General features: G+C 40.4%; 1 protein-coding gene across 1 annotated transcript in view; it reads right to left on the bottom strand.

Moving 5' to 3' along the window:
• PLEKHM3 (pleckstrin homology domain containing M3) overlaps positions 1 to 14392 on the bottom strand; it is a 147185-nt gene that overhangs the window by 116524 nt on the left and 16269 nt on the right. The window contains exon 2 of the mRNA XM_069467828.1: positions 8340 to 9275. Coding sequence (XP_069323929.1) covers positions 8340 to 9275 — 936 coding nt within the window. The remainder of the gene's footprint in view (positions 1 to 8339; positions 9276 to 14392) is intronic.

Raw genomic sequence — 14392 nt, 5'->3', positions numbered from 1 at the left:
TGACCAAGCCTTTTGCCATTCTACTCATTTTCCCCCACAGCCATCAAGTTTTTTTAAATAAGGAAAATGCCATCCACTCTGGGTATTTCTGTTACCTGGGGCCAATGGAATTACACAGAGTAAGCCTATTTTCTTTCCCCTTCAAATACGTGGAGATAACACTCGTGTTCTCCCTATTCTAGGTCACATTTATTGCATGCTATAGTTTTTCGTCCTTCAGTATCTTAATAGATGTAGATGTTTATTCTTAAAAAGCAGCATCTATACCTGAAATTTCCAGGTGTAGTCTGGCCAGAGCAGAACACAGTGAGGATATTAGCTCTTCTTTCTGGACCTGCTTTGTGAATGTTTTTGATGTAGCTACAGCAGCACAAACCTGGCTTCTGGGTTGCCTTGTTTGTATGCCCACCTGGGCTGCCGTTAACTCCCGTTTCCTCTACATTCTGTTGTTGTGGTTAATTTTCTGAATATAGGTAGAAGACTGTCTATTTATCCCTAAATCTCATCTTATTTGTTTTGTTCCATTCCTCTGGCTTGTGTTTCAGAATCTCAATTCTGTCATTCAACATATTACTTGTCCAACCTAGTTTTGTGATAGCTGCAAATTTGGTAAGTATGCCTATGATACGTTTATCCAGGTAATTATTATTGTCATATGTGGGAAAATACTAATAGGAGCCAACCTTTATATAGCACTTACTATGTGCCAGGTACTGTTCTAAGCCCTTTAACTCAATTTATTCTCACTACAAACTAATAAAGTAGATGTGATTATCTTCTCACATCTGAGTTGAAAAAAATGGAGGTACAGAGAGGTTAAGTAATTTGTTCAGGGTCACACAGCTAGTGAGTAGCAGATCTGGAAACCCAAGCAGTCTGGTTCCAGAGTCCTTGCTCTTAATTACTAAATTATGCTGCTTCTCATTATTATCATGATCCTTTACTGACAACCTTCTAGACTGAAAGGGATCCCTCAACCAACAAGCCTTGAGTAAAAATGCCAATCTAATCATTCACAAAACCACACACATACTATAACCTCGGCTTATCCAAGTTTCTCTGTCGAGGGTTTTGCCAAATGCTTTTCTGAATACTAAGTGTTATACTGTATGGACCTGACATAATTTTCTAGCATCCTTCATTTTCCTTTCTGCATCCCCAACCAGACTATAAATCCCTGGAGGTTCCAGACCACAACTGCACTTTTCTTGTATCTCCCATGGTGCCTAATACATAATGAACACACAACAGAAATTCAAGTTTTATCTTTGCTAGACGGCAATAAAAGCCAAAGAAATTTTTCCCTGAGTTTAATTCTGGAGGAAATATAAAGACAAAGCTTAAAATGGGGTAGGAAGTGGGAGACCACTTTAGCTTTCAAATTCTCTGGAACAGGGATCCCTGACATAAGTAGAGACAGGGATGTAATGGTCTCCAAGTCAGTGGCCGTGATGGCTTGACCCCTGGTCATCCAGTCCCATTCTCTTGCTCACCCCTTTCAAGCCCTCTATACCATTTTGGGGGTGGGGGATGGGGAGGTTCTATAAGTCTTTGAAGAACACAGCTTGTACCTCATTCCTATCTGCATATTCCAAGGTGCCTGGCAGAGCATATGTGGCACACACAAGGGGTTTCATAAATGCTGTTGAAACGAACCCTCCACTAAAACTCTGCTTAAGGATTTTTACTATCAGCAAACCTTCCATGGTTATATTATCCAGGGTTGAAAAAATAAAATTCAGCCCTTCAGCACAAAAAAAAACCCTAGGGATTGAGACAACAATCCAAAACGCTCAATAACAAAATGACTTAGACAATACAACATGAGAAGACAACAGACTGAACAATTCTCATTTATCTAAGCTGTTTATATGTTTTGGGAGGCATACCTGAGTTTTTCTTCATTGTCTTTTCCTCCTCCAACTGGCTACCTGCCTACTCCCTAACTCAGATAAATCTTCATCTTATTTCTACCAAGTGGGAGGCAAATTTGAAGATAGTAGTAAAGATAGTAATTGGAGATATAAAGGAAAGTCAATTTTTTTTGTTTCCATCTCTCATTTCCTTAGAAGATCTGGCACTTTGGTTACTGCAGGACCCCCTAATTTTTCACATGGGAATGAAAACAGATTTTGGCTACCCTAGAACTTTTCTTTTTCAAGAGCATAATACACAACTGCCCTTTTTGGCATTTAGAAACCAACAGATCTCTCTTTATGTAGATTCACATGCATAATCAGCTCCCAAATTCAACTTCTCTTTTTCTTAAGAATTGCTAATCTGCATGATTTACCCCGAGGCCAATAAGTAACTAACTAGGTCCAACACAGAAATATTGCTTTCTTCTAGACTGGCAGCTATTTAAAGAATAATTAACCACCCCATACTTTCTATCAAGGATGCTTGTATTGCTAGGGTAAAGGTATCCTTTATGTCTAAACGATGTCATAAAACAGGACTTTGCCAGAAATACGCCCTCATTTATCACATGAAATGCCATGTGGTATTAACAAGGTCGATAATGTTTGCTTAATATATTTTGCTTTCATAGGAGCTTGAAATGATTTGTTTTTGCAGCTGTAACAGAGTTAAATTAGGGATTTAGCTTCAGCTTAGCTAGTTGAGCATATATAACTAGGAGCTATTAATTATCTGCCTGGAGTCCTTTGGTCATCTTCCCACAACTTCCAGCATCCTTGGAGTTCTGACTTACACTAGAAGCTGCCAGATTTTATCCTCAAATAATCAATCTTGGCTTCTTGGGAACTGAGGAGAGAGACTAAAAATTTGAGTTTTTATGTCTTACTCCACAATCTATCCCCCAAACATGTAAATGTTATTAGTGCACAGATTTTTCCCAAATTGAGCAAGGAATTTAAGAGAAAATTAGTACAAAGACAAGTTTCAGACAGACATCCATTCTCACAAATGAAAAACTAAAACAACAACAACAACAAAGAATTTTCTGGCCAATAATTAGCCCCCTCCCCTTTTCTCTCTTCTCACATTGCTGTTCTGCCTCACAGGGAGCAGGGGAGAGGGAGGAAGTTAGCTCCGGAGATAAACTTGTCAAAAGTCTGCACTACAATTCTAATTCCCCTCTACCTGTTTGTGTATGCTAACTGGAAGCAACTGCTGAACAGCTCTGGGGGGAAAAAAGCAAGGGGGAAAATAAGGCGAGGGAGAGAAGAGGGGGTGGGATGGGGCAAAGGAAAACTGGAGTGCAATTCAAACAAAAATGAAATTCTCTCTCTCTCTCTCAGACACACAAAGAGGGAGAAAATGCCCCCCCACCCCCACCCCAGGTCCTAACAACATACTTCTTTATCAGAGGTTCATTGTCAATCAATTAGCCCAGGCAGCAGGGGTCTGTGAGGTGGGGGCACCCAGGGAAACAATGGGCAGCCCTGTAGTATTACTATTTAATCACTTTTGCTAAATAAATAGAGCAGCCCTGAGGTGCTGTCATGTCAAGGGAATTTATAACAAAAAAAACTTCATTTTTCATTGGTCATTACTTTTTTCCCTTCAGGACAAGAGAGGGTTATTACTGTAGCCTTAAGTTCCATCTTTGTGTTTCTTGCCTTTGATTCCCACTCGGACCCTGCCACTTTCTGGCACTAATTTGTCAGGCTGAACAAAGAGGGGATTTGTACCTCCTGTAAGGTCTCAATTAGGAATGGCTTCTGCTGTATTATGTGCCATTCAGGGAAGACACAATGCCGGTAATTACAGGAATTTGCACTAAATGGCTGAAGAATTCACAGCAAAACTTCTCCCCTCTCCTTGGGTTTACCCCTCCCAAGGGCTGGAGGGAAAAAAAGGAAAGCAAAAGGCTCTTAATGCCAGAGAGATGTAATTACCAACAGCAGTCCCAAGAGGTTAAACAGCAGCCAAAAGAGTAAAACCATAAAAACTGACAGTGTGAAAATGGTGCAGGGGATCCCCTAGGCTACTGTTTTTCTTGCTATCTCCTCTGTTAACATGTTCAACTTCAGTTCAGAATCAGGAACACTGCCCCACAGTGGGCCATCCGATTTCATCTCCAGATTACAAAACAGTCACACAAGGAACACTTTCAAAGGTGAGCTTTGCATCTCTTGTCACACCTATAAACAAGTCCCTGGACTCTTTGAGTATAATACTCAATTGCTTGGTTTCTTGATTGCTAGGAAATTACAGGAAAAATATCTCTGTGTGCTAGTGCCAAGAAAACCATGTATCTCCAAGTGCAAATAGGTAGGTGCACATGTCAAATTCCTAATGAAAACAGAGCTGCTGCTTTCTAATCTAATTTATACAGCATTTTGTGAATAACCTAATTTAGAACCACTTACAGATATATAATAAATATTTTAATAAGCTGCATAGTCATTTCTTAACACCACGGATTCCCCATTGCCAAACATAATTTTAAACTCCAACAGGAAATTTCACTAAAAAAGCACACCTCATTTTCTGTTACAGAGGTGTTCCTGAAAAGCTGTACTAAAGCACCACCAAATTAACTTCTTAAATACCACTCCCTTCCCATCAGGTGCTTCTCCGCCCAAGAATCTTCTGTGACTTCAGGGGCAAAGGTTAAGTTCAACTTTATCAACTGCCTTTTTATTTTGCAGTTCAAAAATGATTGAAAAATCTGCAATTTCATATTGTTCTACCTGGCACCATCTCTAATAGTTTTCTAATCCGATGAGTGGGCCTCACTTCTGTAGCTCTTGTCACAGCTGCCTTTTGGCATTCATTGATGTGCTTTTTTTTTTTTTTTTTTGAGACAGAGTCTCGCTCTGTTGCCCGGGCTAGAGTGAGTGCCGTGGCGTCAGTCTAGCTCACAGCAACCTCAAACTCCTGGGCTTAAGCGATCCTACTGCCTCAGCCTCCCGAGTAGCTGGGACTACAGGTATGCGCCACCATGCCCGGCTAATTTTTTGTATATATATATTTTAGTTGTCCATATAATTTCTTTCTATTTTTAGTAGAGACGGGGTCTCGCTCTTGCTCAGGCTGGTCTCGAACTCCTGACCTTGAGCGATCCACCCGCCTCGGCCTCCCAGAGTGCTAGGATTACAGGTGTGAGCCACCGCGCCTGACCTTGCTTATTTGATTAATGTCTTGTCTTCCCTAGCAGACTACAAGTTTCATGAGGCAAGGACCACATCTGTTTTCTTGCAGCATTGACTCATCTAGGTGCACACAATAAATCACAGAATGAATGAACGAACTCTATTTTCAAGTGTCAGGAAGTAGGACCAGTAAGTGTAAAGGCCCTGGAGGCCGGCCTGACCATGATAGGTTCCAGGAACAGCAAGAAGACCACAGTTGCTGGGACTTCCTCAGCTTGGGGCAACCATGGAGCCAGAGAGGATGCCATGGACAATCACATATGATTAACTACAATGATCAAAAGTCCAAGCACATGTTTAAGAAATATACAGTTATGTATCAGTATATATCCTCAAAAAAATAAACTCAGGCATTTTTGGATGGTCATGGTCCATTTTTTCTGCAGGGGCTGTTTAAGTTTTAAAGAAGGATATAGAAAATTCTTCACTTGCAGAAAGAATTTAATGAAATTGCCCAATTGCACTATTTTATGGATTTAAAAGCAAATATTTGTGGCTCCCCTGAATAGCAAGTAAATGACATCATAGTAAAGAGCTACTCAGTACAATCTTCCCCTTTTAAAGTTTATTCATCCAAAATATTTAAAGGGGGGAGGACTAAAACATAAAAACTTATAGTCTAAAGACACACACTAAAGCTATGCAATACTGTGAATTAGTTTCTCCTTAAAATAATACATAAAGCCCAAACTCACTAAAAACAATGTGCTAGACTTTTTGGCATTTTGGAAGGTAAACATGCTCTGCAACCAGCTTTTTCACTGAAAGTTAAGAGGATATAGGTACAAAAGGAAGAAGCAGCTGGTTTACATTAACTGTGTTTGTGAGATACATAGATCAATTTTTAAAGTTCATCTGCTATAATAATCTTTGATATAATGAACAGCCTCCCAAGTAAGTTAAAAAACATTCAGAGGTTTGCTTAACAAGTTTTTGCCTTTTTCTTTTGAGACTCTGCCCCCTACAGGAGATGAAGTATTCTTATCTGAGGTAGAAAACCAATATTCAAGTGCCAGTATTAAGAATGAAAAACAACTTGGTAAATACAGAGCAACTAAATTTAGCACTTTCTGATGGAAGAAGGGGCATTTAAATTAAATTGATTTTTTTTTTTTTTGCTTTGGAATGTATTACACTATACAAATTAGGACCGACTTCTCTCCATCCTAAATTAGAAACCTACCTCTGCCCCGTCCATTAGAACTCTAAACCAAAGCATGAGCAGAGTAAATGAGTTTTAGATGTGTTACCCCTGTTCCCTGGATTCCCCACTACTACCCTTCCCCAAACTATTCCCCTATCAGCCAAATTTAGGGAGTATGAAATTTAGACAGCAAATGGAGGCATCCTATCACATGAAACCTAAAGCAACTGTGAGAAAGTTCTATTCCTGTGCATTATATAATACCTTTCCCTCTTCTTTTCTACTTGGCCTCCTTCTCCCTAACTCTTTTACTCACTTTTCTTTGTCTTTTTCCCATTTTCATTTCTCTAACTGCTGGATGCTGGGGGCTTGCAGAATGGTACCCTCTACCTTATATTCCTCTGTCTTCTGAGTGCTATGAGTGCTACTAATGCAGTACAAAACATGGGCAATGCACACGCCATTAGGAAGCAAACTTCTGAGAGGAAGGTGAATTAGGTGACTACTCTTATGTAACACCTGAGGCTCTTCTTCCCTCTTTTACTACAAAGTTTCTTGATTCAGCTACTCTAGTCTCTACCTTGAGAACCAACCTAAGCTGTTCTCCCTTACTCCAATGATATTATACAACAGATTTGATGACCCTATCAGCAATCTAAAGCCACAAAAGTGTACCACAATTCCAGGATATCCACAGAGTAAGCACTTAGTAAATTTTTGTTAAATGCCTGAATTTTGAAATATATGTACAAGACACTGAAATGTCAATAGTTTCTTTAAAAAATGAACAAACAAAAACAACTATGCTAAAACTAGTATCTCCTTATTTCAAAATCATTTTCCAAAAGTAGCGGGGCTGACTTGACACAAGGGCTTTCATACCTGCAGATATATGCATAAAATGTAGTACGGCTTCTTAACTGGCTTGGTGTTTCTGGTCTCCAGTCCCACCCTGCAAGTCTCTGGTCCATAGTCTCTGAGAAGCCTTTGGGTCAAAGCTGTAATGATGCACTTAATTCCCCCTTTAGGTAAATTATTTTTCAATAGAAAAGGCCATCATCATAACTAACCTAAATTCAAAACATGAGTTTTCATTGTGCCACCACTATTTGGCTTTTTTCAATGCAGGAACAAGGACAAAATTTAAAGTTTGGTTTTGGCTGGTGGTGAGCTTCTTGTTCATTTTTAAAGAACATACTTAAATCTAATAGACTTGAATTAAAAACTCCCAAAGCAGCCTTCCAGTTGAAGCTATTCTCATGTAAGTTCATTTTTACAAATTGTGGGGTTTAATGAAAAGGAAATAATTCAATTTAGTTTATAGTAATACATAGATATGGTTTAGTGAGGTTTTTAAAAAAAAATTTTTAAATTTTATTGCCTTGGGGAAGGTGGGAAGAATGGGGAGCAGAGGACAGAAGCAGTAATAAGGTTTTAAGAAATGAGATTACTGACCTCGAACTTCACTTCGTGTCTCATCCTTACATAGCTGTTCCAGAAGCCCAGGCTTCCCCACGGTGAGGCCGAGGCCCATCGTGACTCAGCAGTCATCTGCTGAATCATCATCTACCCTACTTTTAGCCACCTCTACATTTTCTGTCAAGGCTGATTTTCTATATTCCAACTTAACAGGATCTGACAAGGTCAAGATCAATGACAGTCACTGACTACAGACATTTTCTTTGCCTAAGGAGTGTCAGTAGTCAGCTTTGGGCCCGAATGCCTCTTATGAGACAATATGTGACATCCATATTCAGTGACCTTTAATTCAAGAAGGCAGAGCGAATGGAATCACAGCTGACTCAGGAAGCCTGAATTCTAGTCTGGTTAGGCTCTGGCCAAGGCATTTTGAATTAATGGGGTACATATCATGGCTGCTTCTGTTTACTTCACCAGCATGGTATGAGGATGGATGGATGTTTTAATATAGCAAATTCTTTAGAGGAAAGATGCTTTTTATAACAGGAGGAAGCTGTGACTAGCCTATGGGGGGGATTTTTTTAAAGTGAATTCCAATTGTGGGATTCAGGATTGTTCTTTCATGAACTTTAGGATGAAAATTTGTCTCATACCTGCACATTTGAAACTCTGAGCAGTGAGTCCTCGTTCCAAAGACAAAGTCGTCAGAATGCTCAGGAAGCTGGTGGTCACGGACTGGCGTTTGTTCTTCCTGAGTTCATGCCCACCCATCTGCTCCTTGGGTTTGTTCCTCAATGTCACTTGCAGGTTTTGCTCTGAACTTCTCGCCGCGTTGGCAGCTGTTTTCAGAGCCTCCATCCATTCCTGAGCCCTCTGCCGGGTCTCAGCTCGGAGACGGAGGACATCTTGGGGGAAAATAACTTGAAAGCAAGAGTCACAGCCATCCAGGTTGTCCATCTGGACAGCTAGACACACGTCCACATTGTAGCTCAACAGTGGATCCTCATCTAGCTTGCCGGGCTGGAAAGCCATGAGGTAGGCCCTGCTCAGCACAAATGAAAATGCCTTCCAGTTGTTTTGGACAGTCAGCCTGTAGAGAGTCCCTGATTTGAGGATGTTTTGGTACTGCTTGGGACTATCCAGGACTGGGGACGGTGGCAGCAGCCCACTGGATTTCTTCTGTAAACAATGATTCTGTGTACAGTCAACATGATGACCAAGCCCAGGTGAGTTTGCCAGCTCATCGTGCCGTCCCACGTAACCAGGTACAGCGGCATGTACGACTTCCCAAAGCTTCTGCCCCCAGTCCAAAGCTTCCCACGGTGACTCTGCCTTAAGCTGTAGCTGGGTGTTGTCATATAGAACAGTATCCACCATCCTGGCCTCAAGATTGCCCAAAACAGATATGCTCTGGAAGTGTGAAAGCTGGTACGTGGCATAGAGGTTTTGATTCCCACTGTTGTCAAGGCTGTAAAAGTATAGGTTGTAGGGTGAAAGTTCTGCATAACAGCTTTGCCAATAACTGTCGTGGTCTTTCCTAATCTCCAGGTAACCCTTCTTGAGAATGTTTGGGAATGTCTGTTTGTGTTCTAGAAAGAAAAAAAAGAGGCAAAGTATTAATTAGTTATGAGAATATAGGTACAAGAAACCAAGCAGATCAGAGGTTGACAGCCTTCTGGTTCAAACTATACAAAGTAAAAATAGTAAAATTCCAAGACGGCATCTAATTGGCAAGATGTAGCTCGGGAAAATCTTTTTTTTTTTTTTCTGGCTGTGTTCCAATAAAACTTTATTTATTTATTTAGGGAATATCTTGAGTCTAAAAAACTGAACTAGGGTGGAATTAGAAGTGCAAGAGTAAATATGGAGTGTGCAATGTCCATGTGACATGCAGAGGTCCTGTGAGGAAACAGAAATACTGGAATAACTGACTGGCCATGCCCTGTGGGTCTAGGAACCAATCACACCCTGCCAGGGCTCCTTGTTGCTAGGTAACATTATACAGAGTAACAGACACACAAGAAAATGTTCCTTCTGCCACTTGACCTAACTCCCTGCCAACACTCTTATCTTTCCCTAGGTTGATAAAGACAGGAAGCGTCAATGGAAAGGAGAGGGCATAAAGTGTACTGCTCACAGACACCCCATTGGCCCTCAAGGCCATAGGGGCCTTCGGTCCAATTCTCCAGGCTTGACCTGACTAGCTCACTTTTTAGGTCTCTGCTTAGATGGCAGTTTTCCCTCTGAGCCGGACTGTGCTTACGCTGTTCCTTTGCCTTGCAATGCTCCCTCCCTCTGCTTCAGCCAGCAACTGCACACTTACCCTCTTCCAGAAAGGGAGCCATCCTGACTCGCCCATCCCTGCCCCTCATCTCGCCTGCACACAAACGCCCCCGGGTCAGAACAGGTATCCCTACTATATTATTCCTCTATCATGGACTCTTATCAGACTGTACTATAATAGTTTACTTAAATAGCTGAATAAATAAAATGCATTTTAAAGTTCTTTTTTAAAAAGTATGTCTTCCATACTGGACTATAAGCTCCACAGAGATCGGGGTGAGGTCTCTCTTTTCATCCTTATATTACAACATGTATGGGCGATGCCTGGTACATAGTAGGTGCTTAATAAGTACTGGATGAATTAGAAATAAAGCTCCTAACACAATGCTCAGCACATAGTAGGTATAATTCCCTTCCCTTCCTCCTTTCTCCCTTCCCCTCTGTCTCACAAGTTTATCTAGTAATGCCATCTTTAATCAATATTAGCTGCAATATATAGCAGTTTAGCCCTTTAATAAAAGGGGACTGTCACTTGAGAGACTTTCTAATACTTTTATCAGACATGAAAATGACAGCCATGCAAGAGGGAGCACTTCTCCCTAGTAGAAATTTTAATTTCTGAGATGTTTCTAAATCTCTTTGCTGATACACATTGGAGACAGTCATAAACTAATTGAGTCATTCCCTAAAGAAGACAAATCACACTGCCAAAGGGTATGATTTCTTCTTTTGGCTGCAGATCTAGACCTTAAAATAGCAAACCAAAAGAGAAAAGGAGAGCAATGAGGCAGAGAAAAGCCAATTTTACCTGCTTTACATCTCTGGTCCTGACATTCATTAGTATTACTGTGGTAACTCAAAAGCCATTAATTTCTTGCAACCCACACTAATCCCTTTGTAGAGAGGGATAATGGATGCCTATTCGCAGGTTATCTTTCTCTTTGGATAATGCAATAAGGGAGGCGGTGCTGTTGGAGACACAGCCGCTGCATTTCCATCCAGCGCTGACGATGGCTCAACCTTATCCATAATGAGACTTAAAACATGTGTCCCTCTATCCCCATCCCTCCTGTGACCCAACGGCTCAGCCGAATCCCTGAGTAAAATGAAAACCACCTCTCTTGCTTTTAGCTAGGAATTTTCCTCTCTTCTTCTTACCTCCCCGAGAGCTTTTAACAACAGCTCCTAGGAATTAGAAATTTTACTTTAATTGGGCCCAAACTAGCAGCAAACCTGACTAAAACCTCACTTCTTGCTGACTGTTTAAGCTAGGGTGGTAGGTGCCGGCCTGGGTGGGCTAAATGAGAAGACCTGCTAGGGCATCTCCAAAGTTCCCTCACCTTCTTGATGCAGGATAAGGGTAAAGAGGGCATTGTGTTCCATGTTTTTCACACTCGGTAAGCAACATTTCTCATCTCTGTTCCCCCACCTCAGCTTCAGCCCTCTCTCTCTAAACAGTATGTTAAACTGGACAGAAAAGAAAGGGTGTTAATCATAGGAAATGTCCTATTCTTGTAGACTGCAGTTTGTAGTGTAATTTCTTGAAAAATAAGAATCAAGAAGAAGACAGAAAATGAGATCAGGAAACTATTCTCTGGGGTGCCTATTCCTCTGTGGAAGGCCTGTTTATATCATATGTTAATATCTCTCCCTCCCTCCCTTCCTTTGACAGGGTCTTGCTCCATCACCCAGGCTACAGTGAAGTGGTGAGTGCCACAATCAATCATAGTTCACTGCAGCCTCAAACTCCTGGGCTCAAGCGATCCTCCTGCACCCGTCTTGTTTGTTTGTTTATAAATACACACACACACACACACACACACACATATATACAGAGAGAGAGAGAGAGAGAGAGAGAGACAGGAGTTGTGTATGGGGGTCTTGCCATGTTGCCCAGGCTGGTCTGGAACTCCTGGCCTCAAGGAATCCTCCTGCATCAGCCTCTAGAGTTGCTTGGATTACAAGCGTGAGCCATGGCACCTGGCTCTTACTAATATTTTGTGTGTGAAATATTAATTACCTTTGATTGTAGAGGACTAGAGAACTATCATTACTCTTTAATCTCTAACAACTGCTACTTTTCATTGGCTCTGAAGTTTATCTTTAATATTTTTGCTACTGACAAATCAGAAGCTTTATAATTAAATCTAAGCTTTCATTAATTTACCGTAGTTCAACTTCTATTTCTCCAGACCATATCAATTAAACTCATTTAATTAATCCCATGCATATTCTTTGAAAGTGTTCAATTTCACAAATGAATAATAAAATCTTACAAGTGAATAATTTTATAAATGAGGCTGGGCGTGGTGGCTCACGCCTGTAATCCTAGCACTCTAAGAGGCCAAGGTGGGAGGATTGCTTGAGGCCAGGAGTTCGAGACCAGCCTCAGCAAGAGTGAGATCCCGTCTCTACCAAAAAAAATAGAAAGAAATTATCTGGGCAACTAAAAATAGAAAAAATTAACCGGGCGTGGTGGTGCATGCCTATAGTCCCAGCTACTTGGGAGGCTGAGGCAGGAGGATTGCTTGAGCCCAGGAGTTCAAGGCTGCTGTGAGCTAGGCTGATGCCACAGCACTTTAGCCCAGGCAACAGTGCAAGACTCTGTCTCAAAAAAAAAAAAAAAAAAAAAAAAAAAATTTACAAATGAATAACATCCTATAATAATGAATTGAAATTGTTTAATTTCATAAATGAATAATACCACGAATGAACACAGTTGACCCTTCAACAACATGAGTGTGAACCGCGTGGGTCCACTTATATATGTATTTTCTTCTGTCTCTGCCACCCTTGAGGGAGCAAGACCAATCCCTCCTCTTCCTACTCAGCCTACTCAACATCAAGACAAGGATGAAGACCTTTATGATGGTCTACTTCTACTTAATGAATAGTAAATATATTTTCTCTTATGATTTTTTTTACATTTTCTTTTTTCTAGCTTACTTTATTGTAAGAATACAGAATATAATACACATAACACACGAAATATATGTTAATCAACTATTTATGTTATTGATAAGGCTTCTGGTCAAAAGGGGGCTATTAGTAAAGTTTTGGAGGAGTCAAAAGCTATATGTGGATTTTCAACTGTCTGGGGAATTGACACCTCTAATCCCTGAGTTATCCAAGAGCCAATTGTAATATAATTTATTTTGCAAATAAATAATATTATCTAATATCATAAGTGATTCAGATAGGATCACTGACAAAGACTATCATCATTTCCCCAATGAAAATAGAGAAAAGTAAGCAAAATGAGTCACTCAACCCAAGAATTTCTTACTAAAACCACGAGACAAATTTCTCACGAAAAAGAAAAACCCCAGAACTCCCCATTTCCTCACGGCTTTCCACTTTGGTTAGTACAAAGATCTGGTTCCTCCTCAGTGAAGATCCCTTTTCCCTCTCCCCGTCGTCCGCACAGTACCCAGTGAGTGGTTCTGGACAATAATTGCTACTGACTGAAGAGGTAGAAGGGAATTGTCCCTGTCATGTACCTGATTCACTTCTGTACTGTCAACACGCCAAAGAGTTCCTCTTTGGCCGTTATTTCCTCTATCCATTCTCAAAAAAGTCTCCATCCTCATGGCCACCATTGTCATCAAGGTCGAGCCCTCCCCTGTCCTGGCCATTTCATGCACTGTTACCAGGCTAACAACCTTTCCGGGTGTCTCACAGTCCTTCCCATGCCTTCCTCAGGCTAAAATCCTTTACAGGTTTCAGGGTGCCACACAGTCAAGTCCACACTCCTTAGCTTGGCCTTAAACATTTCATAGTAGAAAATTTTAAACACACTCAAAAGCATGTAGAAGAGTAAAATGAACACCAGGTACTCATTGCTCAGCTTCAAAAATCATCAAGTTTCCCCCATTCTTGTTTTGTCTCTTCCAAACTGCTCCAATTCTTGCTTTTTGGTTTTTTTGTTTTTGTTTTTGCTGGAATGTTTGAAAGCAAATCACCAGCATTTTACCATTTCACCTATAATTACTTCAGGGTATATCTCTAATCTGACAGAAAAGATCTTTAACATATATAATGTCATTTTTGCACCCAACAAAATTAATAATTCCTTATCTAATCCCCAGCCTGTGTCTAATTTTCCCAGATTCTCTGAAAACATTTCTATAATACAGATGGTTTGTTTGAATTAGGCTCACACATTGATTTTGTTGATACGTCTTTTAAGTTTCTTTAAATCTATAACAGTTCCCTCTTCCTCCTTTTTTTTTTAATGCCTTGTATTTATTGAAGAAATTGGTTCATTTGCCCTGAAGAATTTTCTGTATTCTGGATTTGGCTGAGCTTATGTTCATGGTATTATTTAAATGTTCCTCTGGTTCTGACATTTTTTGTCAAGTGTTACAAAGTGTTGGATCTTGAGGTTCAGTTAGTTTTTTTGGTTTTTGGTTGTTTTTGCAAT

This window comes from Eulemur rufifrons, chromosome 1 (assembly GCF_041146395.1).
Source record: "Eulemur rufifrons isolate Redbay chromosome 1, OSU_ERuf_1, whole genome shotgun sequence".
Classification (NCBI taxonomy): Eukaryota; Metazoa; Chordata; class Mammalia; order Primates; family Lemuridae; genus Eulemur; species Eulemur rufifrons.
Note: the sequence above shows the minus strand (reverse complement) of the source record. Positions and strands in the feature narration are given on the sequence as shown.